This window comes from Trachemys scripta, chromosome 1 (assembly GCF_013100865.1).
Source record: "Trachemys scripta elegans isolate TJP31775 chromosome 1, CAS_Tse_1.0, whole genome shotgun sequence".
NCBI classification, from domain to species: domain Eukaryota; kingdom Metazoa; phylum Chordata; order Testudines; family Emydidae; genus Trachemys; species Trachemys scripta.
In genome coordinates, this window is record NC_048298.1 from 152,415,036 (window position 1) to 152,434,938 (window position 19,903).

Here is a 19,903-nt window from a genome sequence, read left to right on the forward strand (position 1 = left end):
TCCTATCTCCAAACATCAGAAAGAGAAGGAAAATTAATCACTGCAGCTATTTTTTTGCATGGCACCTTCTGTGACATTCTGTATGCCATGTTACCCCCTGTACCCACCTATTCAACACTGTTATATGATGATCTGTTTTGTACAAAATATGCCTTGTGAGGTATCATTTGGAAAGTTATAATCTGTTGAGTGTTACTATCCTGTTGAAATGCATGTATCCGCTTTGTATATGTAGTTATGAGATTTTGCTATATATGTTGGTTACTGAAATGAGTTGAGAGTCTGGGAAATGCCCACAAATTAGCTCCTCAGAGATAACAAAAGAGTGACCAACATGCAGCCAGGTGTTAAGCGACCATCACCAGCTATTCTTGAGCAGGGGAGTTTAAACAAAGATAGTTGCTCGAGCATGTACACTATCGGGGCAGTCTAATCCCATGACACAGCATAGATTTTTCTAGCACCTGGAGAAAAGTATAAATGAGGGACAGTGATATCACCACGGGGCTGCTTTCTCCTCCCCCATCTCTACACCTGGAAGCAAGATTGTTTGGAAGACAAAGAGAAGTCTCCTTGAACTGGGTGGAAGGGATGGACCTAACTAGAAAGCTGTCTAGTTAATATGAACTGTGAACTGAAAACTGCCTGCAACATCCAGTAGGGTGAGAAAAACTGTTTGATTGAAATCTTGCTTAGCCTGATAAAGTTTAGGATTTAGAATGCATGTTTATTTTTTATTTCTTATGTAACCAAGTCTGACCTTTATGCCTACCACTGATAATCACTTACAATCTATCTTCTTTAGTTAATAAACTTATTTCGAGGTTTAATCTAAACTAGTGAGTTGGTTTAAAGCAGGGGTTCTCAAACTGGGGGTTGGGACCCCTGAGGGGGTCGTGAGGTTATTATGTGGGGGGTCGTGAGCTGTCAGCCTCCACCCCAAGGCCCGCTTTGCCTCCAGTATTTATAATGGTGTTAAATATATAAAAAGGTGTTTTCAATTTAAAAGGGGGTCGCACTAAAATGCTTGCTGTGTGAAAGGGGTCACCAGTACAAAAGTTTGAGAATCAGTGGTTTAAAGTGCTTGGGGGATCTGCCCAGATTACTGAAGTTGGGGCATGTCCAGTACCCTTGAAGGAGTGGCAAACTAATAAATGGGCTTACACTGATCAAGAAGGTCTTGAGCTGTGTAAGATGCACATTTCTGGGGTGTAAGGCTAGGGTTGGGGGAATTTGCTGGTGTCTCCCTATATACAGTTCATGTGGCTTGGGAGAGCCTTCATGCAATTTAGCTGGGTGTGCCTCTGCATGCTGATGGCTGAGTGAACAGAGCCTGGAGGGGTTTGCAGTTCACTGGCATAGCAGTGTAAGAGACAGTCTGGGCAGGAGCGTTAAAGGGGACATGGGTTCTACAGTCTGGATTGCACTCCGGGGCATGTCACACATTCCCCTGAGAAAGGTGCCATTGGTGCTGCCATTGACTTGAAAGGAGCACTCACCTGAAAAGAAAAGTTTGCTGCTGATGCTGTTGATTCTGCATGTTCGATGAAAGAACTCAGTGGAGGGAGAAAAGGGGGTTTGATTGTTACTGCTTCTTTCTTGTCTAAAACATTCAATGGAGGAAGAAAAACCTTTGTGGTCGAGGAGCAGGAGGAAAGGGAGGAAGAAGCTTCCTTGTCTGGAGCTCTTAATGGAGGGAGGGGAGCAGATGCCATAGATGATAATGGTGCTGGTGACTGCTTGCTTGACTCTCTCAGGGGTGGGAGATGACCATTGATCATGGATGATGATGGTACTTGCCTGCTTGGAGGTCTGACTGGAGGGAGTGGAATTTTTGCCATTGCTGCCTCCACTTGCTCACCTGGAGCACTCACCTAAGGGCAAATAGGAAAGTTTGCTCTGTTATTATTTTTTGCTCAGCTGTACTAAGCATTTTGCTCCCTGCAGGTAACTTGTTGGCTTTCTTTGTAGGTGGGAGAGAAATGAGCTATTTAAAGAACTTTGATCATTATTCCAAACAAAAGTGCCAATGTTTACAAAGATCAAAGAATGTTAAGGTTGCAAAGTAAAACGCTTGAAAGTCAGGTGATACCAAAATGAAGGTTGCACATTCAACTGTTATTCTGCCCCCTTGTGCTGCTGTGTTATGACACTTATCGACATGATCACCAGGACAGGGTATCACTACCCCTCTCTGTTTTTTCCCTGACCAGGTTGCATTAACCATTGTTTCTTTTCTTCTCCATTCTTTTCTTTTCTACCAAAACGTTGGCCAACATACTCGTGCTCTGTCTTTCCCTTAGTGATTCTGTAGACAAGAAAACTGGCTGGACTCTCACTGAAAAGGAGTCCGTTCCCCTTTAGAAGCTGGCACTAAACACCTTGAACCAAGTATGCACTGGCATATAGCCATAAAAACAATATTAGTTGCCAACTCATGGTGTGCTTGAGCAGCACAGAATTCGCCCCTTACTTCCTTGCTCCCCAGTACACGCAGAGAGATCCCTGTGGTAGGCAGAGAAGGATTTAGACTGATTTCTCCCTCCTCATAATGAGAAAAGCATATGCCTGAGACAGAGATGCCAAGGGTTGGCTGTCCTTAAGAGAGAGATTTACAGCCCCAAAGAGTGAGATTCAAGGCCAAAGAGTGAGACTTTCCAGGTAGTGCTTAAGACAGGAACTCTCCTCTTTGGTCCTTGGTGACATCCAATAGTCCAGGTTTTTAATCCAACCAGCACTTAATAGTTTGTTTTAAAATGTAGACTGCTTAATATTGCCTATAAAACAAATGTCCTAGTTCATATTAGTCTAGAGCACATGAGAATTCTATATGCAATGCAAACCAGTGGATTTTAATAAAAACAATGATTCGCTGGTTGGAGCAAAAACCTGGATGGTTGGAGATCCCTGAGGACCAGAATTAATAACCCCTGGTTTAGGAACAAAGTCAGTGGACAGAACAAGAGATATGTTAATAAACAAACTGTTTTTATATAAACCTAAACAAAAAAGAAAACATTATTTTGCATATCACCTTGTCTTAGTGATCATCCATTTGGAAAACACTTTACACTACAAGTATTATTTGGTTTATATATTATTGCTCATATTATATTTATAGGAAACTAAAATAATCAGATTCCAAAATAAATTAATTAAAATAAAACATGGCCAAACAATACATTAAATTAATGTAAAAATAAATAAAACAATTAAATTTAATTAAATTAATTTGAAGCTAACAAACCTTAGACAAATTCCACGTTTCTTTTAATATCTAATTTGGTTTTGCATTTTATTCATGTGCTTTGTTATATTGCATGTGGCCTCCTTTGCTATTTTATAATTTCTTTTGGTAGCTCAAACTTGAAACATGGCTCAGGATTTACTTGGATAATGGATAATAGAGGACAGTATCCCGTCTAGTCCAAGATTTGGTCTGAATGGTGTCTTATTCTTTTCAACAAGACTGAACACATTCCCCATTCCCGCATTTGAGTGGGGTAAAATTAAAATGTCTAGCAACCCTGGACAGTAATGGGAAATTGAGAAGACCACAAGTGTTTTTGACATTTCTAAGATATGTCCATACAGTGTCCATCCTGTATTGCACAGTAGTGTTATCTGGGTCAGTCTGTAGTGCTGCCTCATCCCATACACAAGTGGTCTCCAACCTTTTAACGCAGAAGATCACTTTTTGAATTTAAAATCAACTCAGGATCTACCCTGCCCCTTCCCTGAGGACCCGCCCCGCTCACTCCATTCCCCCCTACCTCCGTCGCTCGCTCTCCTCCACCCTCACTCACTTTCACCGGGCTAGAGCAGGGAGTTGGGGTGTGAGAGGGGGTACAGCCTCTGGGCTGGGACCGAGGGATTCAGAGTGTGGAAAGGGGCTCCGGGCTGAGCCTGGGGCAGGGGTGCTGGAGGGGTGCAGGCTCTGGGAAGGAGTTTAGGTGCAGGAAGGGACTCTGGGCTGGGGCAGGGGATTGGGGTGCAGGAGGGGGTAAGGGGTGTTGGCTCTGGGAGGGAGTTTGGGTGCAGGAGGGGGCTCCGGGCTGGGGCAAGGGATTGGGGTGTGGGAGGAGGTGAGGGATCTGGGAGACAGATGGGGGCAGGAGAGGGCTCAGGGCGGGGATTGGAGTGCAGGAGGGGGTGAGGGATGTGGGCTCTGGGAGGGAGTTTGGGTGCAGGAGGGGCTCCGGACTGGGGTGCAGGAGGGGGTGTGAGGTGTAGGCTCATGCCGGGAGACACTTACCACAGGGAGCTCCTGGTCGGCGGTGCAGCGTGGCTATGGCAGTCTCCCTGCCTGCCCTGGCCCTGCACCTCTCCCGGAAGCTGGCGTGTCTCTGCAGCCCCTGGGGGGGCGGCGGCCCCCACCCACCAGCACAACTCTGCAGCTCCCATTGGCTGGGAACTGTGGCCAATGGGAGCTGAGGGGGTTGTGCTTGTGGGCATGGGCAGTGCACGGAGACCTTCCCCCGGGCCGCAAATGCGGAGACCTCCCACTGGAGACCGCAAGCGCTGCCCCCGCATTGGCCATAGTTCCTGGCCAATGGGAGTTTCGGAATCAGGACACTCCTCCCACCCCCTCCAGGCCACAGAAATATGCCGGCCGCTTCTGGGAGCGGCATGGGGCCAGAGCAGGCAGGGAGCCTGCCATAGCCCCGCTGCACCGCTGGACTTTTAGCGGCCAGAGATTGCGATCGACTGGCAGAAGCTCCTGGATGAACCAGTTGATTGCAATCTACGAGTTGGTGACCACTGCCATACATGCTAAGGGATTTCTGATTTCTGCAGCAACTGGTAATCAAGAAACTCCTGTTACAACTTCTCTATCTCAGGTGGAGAGAGATTGAACATGTGCTGGTATCTGCCAACAAAGTGCTCAACCTATTTAGAAGTGCAGTTTTCCTTCACATCAAAGTTCAGAAATGCTGCCATCTTTAACATTTCATCATTCAAAGATAGCTTCTCCTGTGCATACTTGGCACAGGCATAGAATACTCTGGCTGCACAAAAGAACTTCTGTTTTGCAATCAGGGGCGCCATTTCAGATTTTGGTGAGGGGGCACAACTTTAACTGTGATTCGTGGGGCTACTTAGACACTTGAAAACTCTATATTTTTGGCAGATAACTTAGCAATTAGCGGACAGGAGCATTGTATCTAATTCCTATATATAAGAAAGAAAATTAAATAAATATTAGACCCGCTCAGCTCTAATACTAACATGTCCTGACATCTTGTGGTATTGGTAAGTCACTTAAGGGACACTGGTTAGGTTTAAAATTGTAATGTATTTTCTTACTTTGTTACTAATTCTGCGGAGAGAGAGACCCCGTCAGGACTCCTGGGTTCTATCCCAGCTCTGGGAGGGGAGTGGGGTCTAGTGGGGTACAGCGGGGGGAGAAGATGCATCTAGGTTCTATATAAGAATGGCCATACTGGGTAAGACCAATGGTCCATCTAGCCCAGTATCCTTTCTTCCAACAGTGGCCAATACCAGGTGCTTCATAGGGAATGAACGGAACAGGGTAATCATCAAGTGATTCATCCCCTGTTGCCCACTCCCAGCTTCTGGCAAACAGAGGCTAGTGACATGCAGAACATGGTGTTGGATCCCTGCTCACCCTAGCTAATAGTCGTTGATAGACCTATCCTCCATGAACTTATCTAATTCTTACTGGAACCGTGTTATAGTTTTGGCTTTCACAACATCCTCTGGCAAAGGGTCTCACAGGTTGACTGTGAAGAAATACTTTCTTTTGTTTGTTTTAAATCTGTTGCCAATTAATTTCATTGGGTGACCCCTAGCTTTTGTGTTATGTGAAGGAGTAAATAACACTTCCTTATTCACTTTCTCCACACCAGTCATGATTTCATAGACCTCTATCATATCCCCCCTTAGTCATCTCTTTTCCAAAGTCCCAGTCTTTTTAATCTCTCCTCATATGGAAGGTGTTAAATACCCTTAATCATTTCTGTTGCCCTTCTCTGTACCTTTTCCAAATCCAATATATCTTTTTTGAGCAGGGGCGACCACATCTGCACACAGTATTCAAGATATGGGCGTACCATGGATTTATATAGAGGCATTATGATATTTTCTATCTTGTTATCTAACCCTTTCCAAATGATTCCCAACATTCTATTTGCTTTTTTGACTGCTGCTGCACATTGAGCAGATGTTTTCAGAGAACTATCCACAATGACTCCAAGATCTCTTTCTTGACGTGTACAGCTAATTTAGGCCCAATGATTTTGTATGTGTAGTTAGGATTATGTTTTGCCATGTGCATTATTTTGTATTTATATTTATCAGCATTGAATTTCATCTGCCATTTTTTGGCCAGTCACGTAGTTTTGTGAGATACCTTTGTAGCTTTTCACAGTCTGCTTTGGACTTAACTGTCCTGAGTAATTATGTATCATCTGCAAATTTTGCCGCCTCACTTTTTTTCCGCTTTTCCCAGGTCATTTATGAATATGTTGGACAGCACTGGTCCCAGTACAGACCCCTGACAGACACCACTGTTTACCTCTCTCCATTCTCATCATTTATTCCTACCCTTCATTTCCTATCTTTTAACTGGGGTGCCTGGCAATGCTTTTAGGATCATCTAAAGATCCTTAATTTAATTTAATGTAATGACAAGCCTGTTGTTATCTTAATCACCTGGACTCTGGTTATAAACAAACTCCCTGCCCCAAAGGTGGAAGCTGGGAGCAGCACAGAACTCATCACATATCACACTCAAACTGTGTTGCAGTTACAAGTGCCATCTGGGGCTAGGCTGTGTGCAGATAAAATATCAGGGTTGGAAGGGACCTCAGGAGGTCATCTAGTCCAACCCCCTGCTCAAAGCAGGACCAATCCCCAAACAGATTTTTTCCCCCAAATGGCCCCCTCAAGACTTGAACTCATAACCCTAGGTTTAGCAGGCCACTGTGCAAACCACTGAGCTATTCCTCCCCCAGATCTCACGTACAAAACTTTATACAGAGTATAAAGTACAAAGCTTTATACAAAGTAAAATGGATTTATTTGGGATTTGGATCCCATTGGGAGCTGGGTGTCTGGGTGCTGGAGATAGGTGACCAGCTGAGCAGTTTTTGGTTAAAGTCTGCAGCTTTGGGGGCGTGGACCAGACCTGGGTCTGTGTTGCAGCAGGCTAGCGTGTCTGGCTTAACAAGGCAGGATTTTGGAGTCCCAAGCTAGCAGGGAAAACAGGCTCAGAGGTAATTTCAGCACGTCAGGTGACAGTCCCAAGGGGGTCTCTGTGCCCAGAACGGGTCCAAGTCCCGCTCCCACACACACACACCTGCCTAAGGCTCTGGGAGCGAGTTTGGGTGTGGGAGGGGGTGCAGGTTCTGGGAGGAAGTTTGGGTGCGGAAGGGATGCGGGCTCTGCGACAGAGTTTGGGTGCTGGGTGCAGGCTCTAGGCTGGGGCAGGGGGTTGGGGTGCAAGAGGGGGTTTGGGGTGCTGGGTGCACGCTCTGGGAGGGAGTTTGGGTGCTGGGTGCAGGAGGGGGTTTGGGTGCTGGGTCCAGGTTCTGGGAAGGGGTTTGGGTGCAGGCTCTGGGAGGGAGTTTGGGTGCTGGGTGCAGGCTCTGGGCTGGAGCAGGGGGTTGGGATGCGGGAGGGAGTGCGGGGCGTGGGGCTGGGCCAGGGATGAGGAGTTTGGGGTGCAGCAGACAGGCTGCCCAGGGGCTGGGGCCAGAGAGGAGGACTCCCCCTAGCCCTGTCCCCACTGGAAGCAGCGAGCTCCCCCAGCTCTCCTGGCATGACACTCCCCCAAGCCCCCCCCAGGCTGCTACTCAGGAGGTCTAGCCAGGAAAAGCCCCCCCACCTCAGAGTTGACTCGGAGTTGCCTGCCAGGAGGGTGGCTGCCATGCGCCTACTCCCTTCCTCCCTCCGCAGGTGCAGCAGCTGTTTCAGCCTGCCCCCAGCACCGCTCCCTTGTAGCCAGCAGCGGCTGGCGAGGGAGCGCAGTGCAGAGCTGCAGGGTGCAGCCACTTGCTGCCTAAGGCAGGCATGGACACTCGGGGGAGGCGCACGGGGGTGGCAGGTGGGGCTGGGGGCCGCTCCGGGGAGGCTCGAAAGGGCGGCAGGCGGGGACAACAGAAAGACCTGGCCCCAAACATTGGTGGAGCCAGGCCCCCTGGGCCCTGAATTTGCTGGAGCCCGGGCACTATGGGCCCATATAACTCGCCCCCTCCCCCCCCCGCCTGAAAGCAAAACTTAAATCTCTTGAACCTTGCACAACTATCATCAACAGACAAAAAGTAGCTTTTGAGAGCTGCATACTGCTGCAACAATCTGTTACTAACTATTTCCAGGCTAAGCTATTGACTATGGACATGCTTCAGACACTGTTTTCAACATCACAGAAGTGACAAAACTCCAAGAATTACTTTCATTTTGTTCTTTTGTCAAAGGAATAGTAGAAATCAATACATTCATCTTTAACATCAAATTCTGACATTTTAGAAAACTGTGTAGCACCAGCACAGCAGTATTGTGGATGATGTGGCATGGACATCCCATGAAATACACACATGCATTCTTACTTTGAAGCAGTGATTTAATTGAATTATTCATACCCATGTTTACACTGGCATTGTCTACAGAAAACCCAACACAGTTGTCCCATGGTATCTCATGCAATGTCATTCTCTCATCAACTTTGGAAAAGATTTCTTTTGCAGTGGCTGTATGAATGCCAGTAGTGAGGCATAAGTCAAGTAACTGTCTTGTCACAAGATGTTTCTGGATCTCTGTCAGTGAAATCATTTTTTCTAAGCTTGTGTCATATTAGAGCCATCAACAGAAAGAGAAAAGGCTTCAGTCTTTATTTGCCTCACAAGACACTTGGAAATAGGGAGTAATGGCACCATTCAACATACATGTTGACTCGGTTCTTACAGATGCATAATATTGGGCGATCTGGCTATCAGAGAAGATATCTTTAAACAGGGGGCTTAGGTTGGCTGCAGTTGCAAAAGGAATATTGTGCTATGCAAGCAGAGTTGTAACTTTCATTTGTGTATGTCACCTAGGGAAAAAAACATTTATATTTTGTACATAAACAAGGTGTAATAAATAAAAAATAGAATATTTTACCAAAGTTAAATATAAAAATGGGAAATTAATAGACAAAATACATCCAAACCGTATAACCAGATTTTCACAAGCATATATGTTAATAGTATGATACACATAGTGAATTGATTTTTTATGTGATATAAGGATTGCAAGTTTGTGTCTGTGTAACATACAGTATTTTAATAATCCTGTTGCCTTGGATAAAGGCATCAGCTCAATGAATTAATGAATATTTAACCCTCATCAGGACACATTGAAAACTGTACAGAAAACCGAAAAACTTGGACTCAATAAAAATTAATTCATAAAAACAATCAAACCTTTCGGAAAGAACATTGCAAACAGAGTTTCTGACAAAGTACTAGGAATAAACTACTGTACTACCAAAAAAAACCCAGTCAGCAAGCAAATTACTTCTGGGGAACTCAAGTGCCCTGAAGAGGATTATTATGATTAATAATAACAAGAATAATAATTAATAATAAATTAAAATAATTAATAACAGCAAATGATAAATATTAAACATATTTGACTTACTTTATCAATGAGGGGATTCGCCACAGGTACAAAAGGAATTTGTGGTTGTGGAGACATTGCTCTGTTATTTGCGTATTTCATTTTCCAGATGATGAGTTAAATCTTTTTCTCCTTGATGGATGGCCACAGGACAGCTCTAGGGTGACACAGTGCACACTGGGACAATGAAGGTCCATGAATTTGTCCAGTGTGGTTAAATTTTGAACTGTATTTTGAGAACCTGAAAACTTTCGATTAAGTTCTGTTTGTTTTTTGAGTGAACTCATATTTTTTTGACCGTCAAGTATTCACACACACAACCCTGCCACTTCTCTGTATAGAACAAAGGCCAGTAGTCTCCATGGTTACCACAGTACACAAGCTTGGAAAGCGGCTTTCCAAGCACTAAACCCTGTGCCTGAGGCCCCGGATGTGTTGTTGTCTCTTTCAATGCCTGAGTAAAAATATTTTAAATCTTTATATATTTACTCAAAATGAGTGAGATAAGCTTAGGGATGGATGTGAGATTGAGATAGCATGCTAATGAATGAGACTTGACATGTCTGCTGAGAGATTCAAGTAGGCAAATAAATACGCTGATGGTATATAGCTCTTGAGTTTGAACGACTCACACTAAAAGTCCAATTCAGGAGGTTTGAGGTAGTTTGATATTTTTTTCCAGTAACCCATAGGCCCCATCAATACTAGGCCAAGGCACCGCAGCCAACTCTTGGTGGCCATCACTCACACTTGCGATGCCTTTGGAAGGCTTTGCCTCCACACAATGAACCTGTGTAGTCTATAACCCACATGTAGGTGGAAAGGCACAGATGTTGCAAATACATTAAATCCTCTGTTCCTTCAAATTCTATCTCAAAATACAGCGCTGTGACTTTCAATCTAAGGCCCCCATCACCAAAGTATCTGAGTACCTCTTTAATGTGTGAGCAGTGCCGGCGCTTCCATTTAGACGACCTAGGCGCTCGCCTAGGGCACCAGGATTTGGGGGGGTGGAATTTTGCCACCCTCAGCGGCAATTCGGCAGCGGGTGGTCCTTCTGCACTCCGAGTCTTTGGCGGCAATTCTGCGGCAGGTCCTTCACTCGCTCTGGGAGTGCCCCAAAGACCGGGAGCACAGAAGGACCCCCCCGCCGCAGAATTACCGACGACGACCGGGAGCGCGGAAGGACCCCCGCTTAGGGCGCCAAAAACCCTGGTGCTGCTCCTGTGTGTGAGGAGGGAAATGCAATTATCCCCCTTGTACAGGCAGGGAAATGAGACACAGACAGGATGATTAACTTGCCCAAGGTCACACAGGAAGTCTGTGATGGAACAGTGAATCAAATCCAGGTCTCCCAAGTCCTAGGCTAATGCCCTAAGCAATGGACCATCTAGCCACTCTGACTCAGAGTCCCACAGTAGTCTCTGCCCCTATTTCCCCATTGGACAATTCCACAGGGTGTCTCTAGGGCCTGATTCTCCATTGTCCTGCAACTTGTGCAGCCCTTTACACCAATGCAAAGGGAGAAAATGCTACCAAATCAGAATGGTAGCTTGTGTTTTAAACCCACCTTGTGCTCAGTTTGAACTGCTGTAAATGACTACACAAGGCCCAGGACAACACAGAATCAGGCCCACAGGGCCCAGCAATTGTTCTGCCCCATCTGGGGAGGCAGCTTTGGCCTTCAAACAGTTCTGTCGCCTCAGAGATCCTTGCAATTCCTTTGTTGGACTTTATTCCTATACACGCCTCTAGGACAAGGGCATCCCATGGCAGAGTTGCCTACAGCAAACATGTCCGCCAGCGACAAGGTACTCAGTATTTGAAGACAGCGTGCTACACTCCCAGGTAAAGTGAGACTGTGGTTTTGGGCCGATCTCTCCATAGAAGGAGAAACTCGCCCCAGAGCAGAAGGACCGCACATGGTCCTTGCACCACTTGAGCCCTTGAGTAGAAGCCATTTAGAATGGAGGATGCAGTGCTACTGTTTGTGCACAGCAGGCTCAGTCCCCGCTTGCCAGGAGCACAGTGAACACGGGGACTGTGCTTGGCCCAGGGCTCAAGTGGGCAGGTTTATGCTCTTTGCGCCCTTGTCCTTCATTTCTTTGTGCACTGGAGCAGTGCTAGGCCCAGTCTAGCCTTCATTGGGGGAGATGAAGTGTCCTTGGTGAAAGACAAGTGATCTGGCCTTAGACTCTAAGATTCTGTGAACCAATATCACTCCATGTTATCTGATGTTGCTCACCCACAATGGATGATAAAAAGATTTCTCGGAAGAGCCCTGCTTCCTGCCAGGCAGGGCATATCTTTTAATACCATCTGGAAGAACAGAGCCAAAGTTATTTCATGAAGTCAGTTAAGCCTCAATAAACAGCTGTGCCAGTTTCTGACCACTGTCAATATATCCATTCTCCTTCTCCAAATTACAAGCCTGTTTCATATCAGAGCATGCACCTTCCAGGCATGTTTTTGTGGGCAACTCTCCATTATTATTGACAGTTGATGCACTCAGCAGCAATGAATATGAATTAGGACACACATTTTCCTTGTCACCCTCCAGGCTGTGTGACATTGGGCATCTCTGTAATGGAAAGATTAAAAGAAACCTTGTTTAAAATAGATTACTAAGGATTGGCTTATATATAAGCAGTGCCTAGGGCTGCATTGGGTTGGATTGGTTTTTTTATTAATTTGACAGGGAATGTTTGAAACTACAACCCCTTTGCCTCTTGTTGACAGATCAGTGTGGGACTATCTGCTTGGCAGTCGGCTCTAACATTCATCTGTCCTGTCTGGTTGGGCGCTCCCCCCAGTTTGGAGTGTCTGTACATGGAATATGAAGAGGATGATGACATTTCCTTTGCAAAATGGATGAGCAGTTTCTGGGGTCACAGCTTGATTGATGAGAATGAGAAAGAGGGTAGAGGCTACAGGAAACGCCAGACGCGAGCCTTTAGTGAAAGGAGAGCCTCCCTTCCAGTAAGAAGTGTGTGTGTGTGTTGGGGGGAGAGCCGGGATAAGTGCCTCATCAAGGGTCTGATCTTGAGATACTGTGGTGATAAGTGTGATACACATTACTGAGTAAATGCAATTCCTGTTGGCTGCATTGGGAGGTGTGGGGGCTCAGCATCTCTCAACATCAGGCTACTAGTACCTTTATAATGAAAGAAAGTTAGCTCCATGCCAGAAAAACAATTAAGGCATCTCAACTGGATGAGCAAAATGTTTTCACTCCTTAAGAGTTTAAGCCATAGGGGAAGTTAGGAGGCATATATGGGCTGTGCTCACAGCATAAGGGAATGGATGTGCTTTAATTATTTATTGAAAGAGTTCTGTAAAAGATGATGAAGGGAGAGTGAGAGGGGTTTAGGGTTATTCCCTGACAGGTTTGGTTCTGGAAGGAAGGATTAGGTTCTCAGGTGTCAGAGGAGTAGCCGTGTTAGTCTGTATCAGCAAAAACAACAAGGAATCCTTGTGGCACCTTGGAGACTAACAAATTTATTTGGACATAAGCTTTCGTGGGCTAAAACCCACTTCATCAGAGGCATAGAGGTATTTATCTTACAGCACATGAAAAGATGGGAAATGCCTTACCAAGTTGGGGGTCAGTGCTAACTAGGCCAATTCAAACAAGGTGGAAGTGGCCTATTCCCAACAGTTGACAAGAAGGGGTGAATATCAACAGAGGGAAAATTACTTTTTGTAGTGCTAACGCAGCCAATTCAATCAGGGTGGATGTCGCCCATTCCCAACAGTTGACAAGAAGGTGTGAGTATCAACAGAGGGAAAATTACTTTTTGTAGTGACCCAGCCACTCCCAGTCTTTATTCAGGCCTAATTCCTAATTTGGTGTCAAGTTTGCAAATTAATTCCAGTTCCGCCGTTTCTCGTTGAAGTCTCTAAGGTGCCACAGGGATTCCTTGTTGTTTTTAGGTTATCTCAGATTCTGCTCCAGCTATTGTATAGATCCTTTGTTGTTTAAGATTTATTTTTAATGTAACTTTTTACATAGAAATAAAATGACTAATTGTTAGAAAATGCATGACAGGAAAGCAGCCAAGGATTAAGCCCACGTGGAAGGAGTATTCCAGAAAGATTTCTGTCCAGGACCCCCTACTTCACTGCTTTTGCTTAGCCATCTCACCTTCTTCTTCTTGTAGGGACCAAACCTGCTCTCCTTGCTTGGGCAAAACTCCCACTGACTTCAATGGGAGTCTTGCCTGAGTAAGGAGTGCAGAATTGCATTTACAAAAAAATAAAATAAAATAAGACGGTAATCTCCTAAACCACTGCAGTATCGCTAGTGCGGGCTGACGCACCGTTTTATAAGGGTGAGCCAGCATAACTATGTGGTACACAAATCCGTAGTATAATTATGTAAAATGTGTTATCAATTTAAGACCCTGATCCTGCAAAGACATAGGCACCTACATCACTTTACATACGAGAGTAGTCTCTTTGAAGTCAATGGGACTGTTCATGTGTGGAAAGTTACTCAGGTGCTTAAGGCTTTGCAGGATCAGGGTCTAATTCTGTAACTATTCTGAATCAGACAAATCTGACCCTGCTGTCCTTGGCACCACCTGTCTGCATGCATAACTTCTCCTTGAGGTTAGACTAGATGATCATAATGGTACCTTCTGGTCTTAAAATCTGTGAATCATTGAAATGAAAGATGCTATATATAACTAAGCTTACTATTGTATTGTGGAGATCCAGCTATTTTTGCAAGCAATTTTCTGCATTAACCCCTTGTGGAGACTATATTACCTTGTTGAATTTCATCTACCCATGCTGAACCCTTGTTTCCTTCTCTCTGACATATATTATGCTGTGGGGTTTTTCATTGTTAGAATAGGTTTGCTTTTTTAAAAACACTCTACTTTGGTACTTGAGTCAAGTTCAGGAGACAGGTTGAAGCTGCAACCCAGATTCACCAGTTTTTGAACTGTCCAGTCAAGTTCATTCTTGGGGCAGATCCTGGGATGGATCTATGCTGAGTGACTTCTCCACCTTAGGGTGTGACCCGGAATGTATTTATATAACCATAGGTTTAACACAACCTTTCTAGTACATAAAAAAGTTCATCAGTTTTGCTGACTGTGGGTAATGTCTCTCTCAGAACAGGTTTCAGAGTGGTAGCTGTGTTAGTCTGTATTAGCAAAAACAACAAGGCGTCCTTGTGGCACCTTAGAGACTAACACATTTATTTGGGCATAGGAGTCACACATCATACTTAGAGTTAAGCGTGTGCTTAAGTACTTTGCTGAATCAGAGGTGCCTGGAGTATTTTCTAAATCCCTGTGCTTTTGCAGTAAAGAGAGGGAAGACGGGGAGTTTTCCCAGAGGCCACCATAACCAATCAATGAGAGTTTTGCTGTTAACTTCAATGGGACTAGGAGTTGCCACTTCTATTAGTGTCCTTGGATAAATTCATCTTACTTCAGTGGAGTTACACCAGGGATACATTTCACCTGTTTTGTTTCTCAGTCTCAGGACAATATATATATATATAATTTGAGACTAGAAATTTCTGACCTAGAAACCTGGGATCTGACCAATTTGCAATGAACAGGGTTGAAACCCTAGAACTAGGGATCTGACCAATTTGCAATGAACAGGGTTGAAAAATGAAGCCTCTGATCTGTTTCTAAAAATGATCCAAACAGTGGCACTTGTAGTTTCTTAGAATCCTTTCCTTTAGCCATTTCATGCATTCACCGTGTGCCATAATCTCCCATGGCAGACCTGCCATTGCATGCACATGGTCTCTTACGCAATGGGCAACACAAGATATCTATGTCTAGCCATGTATGGACAAAGATTTGTAAAACAACTCCCCCTGCTAACTGCTATAAGAAAATTAATAATAATTTTCACTTTTAATTTCAGGATCCTAGTATCATTTATAGGCATTAATTAACTTCACAACATGTCTCTGATGTATTATTATCATTCCCATTTTGCAGCGAGGAAGTTGAGTCATGGGATAAGAGGGAAGGTCCTCTCATGGATTGGTAACTGGTTATAAGATAGGAAACAAAGGGTAGGAATAATTATCAGTTTTCAGATTGGGAGAGGTAAATAGTGGTGTCACCCAGGGGTCTGTACTGGGACTATTCCTATTCAACATATTCATAAATGATCTGGAAAAAGGGGTAAACAGTGAGGTGGCAAAATTTGCAGATGATACAAAACTACTCAAGATAGTTAAGTCCCAGGCAGACTGCAAAGAGCTATAAAAGGATCTCTCAAAACTGGGTTACTGGGCAACAAAATGGCAGATGAAATTCAATGTTGATAAATGCAAAGTAATGCACATTGGAAAACATAATCCCAACTGTACAAATAACATGATGGGGTCTAAATTAGCTGTTACCACTCAAGAAAGAGATCTTGGAGTCATTGTGGATAGATAGTTCTCTGAAAACATCCACTCAATGTGCAGCGGCAGTTAAAAAAGCGAACAGAATGTTGGAATTATTAAGAAAGGGATAGATAATAAGATGGAAAATATCATATTGCCTCTATATAAATCCATGGTACACCCACATCTTGAATACTGCACTGCAGATGTGATTGCCACATCTCAAAAAAGATATATTGGAATTGGAAAAGTTTCAGAAAAGGGCAACAAAAATTATTAGGAGTATGGAACGGTTTCCGAATGAGGAGAGATTAATAAGACTGGGACTTTTCAGCCTGGAAAAGAGACAACTAAGGGGGGATATGATAGAGATCTATAAAATCATGATTTGTGTGGAGAAAGTAAATAGGAAGTATTATTTACTCCTCATAGCACAAGAACTAGGGATCACCAAATGAAATTAATAGGCAACAGATTTAAAACAAGCAAAAAAAGTATTTTTTCACACAATGCACAGTCAACCTGTGGAACTCCTTGCCAGAGGATGTTGTGAAGGCCAAGACTATAATAGGGTTAAAAAAAGATCTAGATAAGTTAATGGAGGATAGCTCCATCAATGGCTATTAGCCAGGATAGTCAGGGATGGTGTCCCTAGCCTCTGTTTGCCAGAAGCTGGGAATGGGAGACAAGGGATAGATCACTGGATGATTACCTGTTCTGTTCATTCCCGCTGGGGCACCTGGCATCGGCCACTGTTGGAAGACAGGATACTGGGCTAGATGGACCTTTGGTCTGACCCAGTATGGCCATTCTTATGTTCTTATGAGCACATAGGACTTAAGTATTCAATGTCACTCAGTGGATCATTAGCAGATCTGGGAACAGAACTCAGGAATCCTGGCTCCCATACCCTGCTCTAACTATTAGGCATTACTACCTAACTAAAATCTATGCTGCCACTCCTTCCCAAAAAATCTTAGTTGGATACCATGGCATACTCTTGCCTGTACACATGAGACAGTGGAACATATGAGAACTGCCATCAGAAATTCTAGAGATCTGTTTCAAATCCTTTGATTGACTCAGTGACCACTGCAAACTTTAAATACAGTGGGTTATGATGCCTTGCTGAAGTTCCTGAAATCAGCAGCTGTGATCTTTTTTTACACATTTTACCATCATTTATCATCCATCATTAAATATAATCCAGCTCAGGCCAAATTCTTTTTGCCAAAGCATTTTAAGCATGTGTGTCACATATGCAAAGAGAATTAGTCCCCTCAGTGCCAGACACAAATGAGACATGTGCCCTGTTCTGGGCATTTGAAAATTATAAAACTTTATCTCCTCAGGTTCTCTGAGTGGAAAACTGAGTTATGTGCAAGGCAGAAAAGGAAAGAGAGTTTATTTCTATATAAATATGTCCACTTTTCAGAAGTCATTGCTACTCTCAGTGGTGAATTTGATAAGCAAGCGACATAAGTGCAAGGGTAGAAATCATAGAAATGTAGGGCTAGAAAGGACTTCAAGAGGTCATCTACTCCACCCCCACTCCACCAAGGCAGGACCAAGTAAATCTAGACCATCCCTGACCATACCCTATTCTTAAAATTCTCCAATGGTGAACACTCCACAAGCTCCCTTAGAAGATTATTCCAGTACTTAACTATTATTATAGCTACACATTTTTTTCTAATATCTAACAAAAACTGCCTTGCTGCAGATTAAGCCAATTATTTCTTGACTTATCTTCAGTGGATCATCATCTTTTTTATAACAGCCCTTAACATATTTGAAGATGTTATCAGGTGGGTCTTCTTTTCTCAAGATTAAACATGTCCAGTTTTTTTAACATTTTCTTACAGGTCAGGTTTGCTGGGTTGCTGCTGTTGAAATTACTGATACTTTATCTATGACAGTGGGTCTCAACCTGCAGGCTATGGGCCGCTTGCACCCCAATCACCACACAATTGCGACCCATATGACATCCTCAGGGCCGCACAGGTAGTATATATAGTGTGTGGATGCGGCCCAAATAACACATAGAGAGCTACATATGCGGCCCACAATGGAAAGTAGGCTGAGAACCACTGATCTATGGAGAAGCAAAACCAAGTCAGACTGAAGGTTTGCCTATCATCACCCTATTAAAGAAGACAAACCTGATTCTAGGCTCAAACCATTTTCAGGCACAGAATGCTTGGTTATGAGGTTCTTCAAAGGAAACAAAGAAATGGACAGATAGTTTTGGATTCTGAATGTCTGATGTGCTGGGGCCTACATGCTCCAAATCTACTGTGATTCTTGAATAGGCCCCAACAAATAATCAACAGTAACGTTGGTACAGTGAAGAGCAACTCTGTCTATGGGAGCTGAGGGAGCTTAACGCCTCAGAGCATGAATAGTTTTCTTCAATAAAAATATGTGGCTTATAAAAGGAAAAACATTTTATATTCTGGGCTATGCAGTCAGCATAAATCCTGCTTGTAATGGCTGGTGCTTACTGGAGGCATCACCTAGTGGATAGGCGGTCAGACCTTTAATTGCCACATCTCTACTTTCCATGTCTGGTGTCAGTCTGTCTTCTATTTATGGGCTGGAATTGACCCTGGAGTCACAACAATATGATTATATAGATTGGTATTTAATATGGCCCTGCCTCAGTAATTTGCACCGAGGCCTACTCATCTTTAATGTGGCCTATTCAATGATCTGCTCTGAGGCAGATACACATTTTTGAGGAAGACTTGTTCCTTAGCTGGAGCAATTGTCATGTCTAGAATGTGTTTTTCAGTCTGTCTTTTGCTTCAGTCCTTGTTTTATAATTCCACATTGTGAATGCAAATTTTAAAAATGTGTTAATTAAAAAATAGAATATTTTCAAATACTACACAGAAAGAATGATCGAATATAATCCTGGATCTCAAAAGTCCTCCTGTTTTTGCCCAAATCTCCAAAGAATAGACTCTAAGAGATTTTTCCAGTAATCGATGCACACATTGACCCAGGGAATAGACTCAAAAGCTATAGTTTTATTCAGTTTAACATAGTATGTTTACTTTCCCCCAAAACTTAATTGATTGCTTTGATGTACTTTTAAACCATAATACAATATGACTTAACAGTAAATACAGCCATATCGACCTGTTTAAAACAGTTTATGCTTCAAAGTAAAAATAGTTTGACCAGAATCATTACAGCTTTTCTCAAAAGTGATTGTACTGGTGCTTTCTGAAGGAAGTTATGTTTGGAAATGAGAACTGAGAGGATACAGTACAAGATGAATAGCGCTGAGACCAAAGTGGTTCCATCTGTAGTAAAAATGTGTGGAAAAGGTAAAGATTTGCAGAATTCTACTGCAAAAGTGGGATGTACAAGTTAACAATTATCAGGACATTAAGTCACAAGAAAAATCTATATAACAAGATTCCAAGAATGTCACTCAGTGTGTCGCTCTGAAACCTGTTATGTCTATCAAGTCAGTGTGAAATGATGGAAGCAGCTACAAGCATTTTTTTTCACAATATCACCAGGTTCAATCATCACCAGGATTCATGGTCTGTTAGCATCAAATTTTCAAGTTCTCAGCCATTTTGACTTAAAAATTACACCCTTATGGTGTCCAGCTACAGTTAGGCATGAATCTATGACATGCCAAGAGTCTTAGACCATTGTGATATCAGAGATAACTCAACCAATCACCACCCTTCCTCTACAGTTAATTTGCATGCAACAGTTTCATTGGTTGTATGAGGGAGACTGCACAGATGGTGGATTACATGGTCCAAAAGCCACACCTGTGTGTCCAACTGCCATGCGCACAATCCAACACAAATCTACCTACACAACCTTCTGCCAGACACAAATCAATGCACTCATTCACACAACACAACCAGCATACACAGTAATTCCAAA

General features: G+C 43.6%; 1 protein-coding gene across 4 annotated transcripts in view; it reads left to right on the plus strand.

Moving 5' to 3' along the window:
- The window catches only part of LNP1 (leukemia NUP98 fusion partner 1), a 34,945-nt gene that overhangs the window by 1,175 nt on the left and 13,867 nt on the right, over positions 1-19,903 (plus strand). Inside the window, exon 1 of one of the 4 annotated variants that reach the window (XM_034790097.1) lies at positions 12,436-12,600. The exons of the other annotated variants lie outside the window; for them this stretch is intronic. Coding sequence (XP_034645988.1) covers positions 12,451-12,600 — 150 coding nt within the window. The 5' untranslated portion in view covers positions 12,436-12,450. Of the gene's footprint in view, positions 1-12,435; positions 12,601-19,903 lie in introns of those variants that run through there. 4 annotated transcript variants of the gene reach the window in all.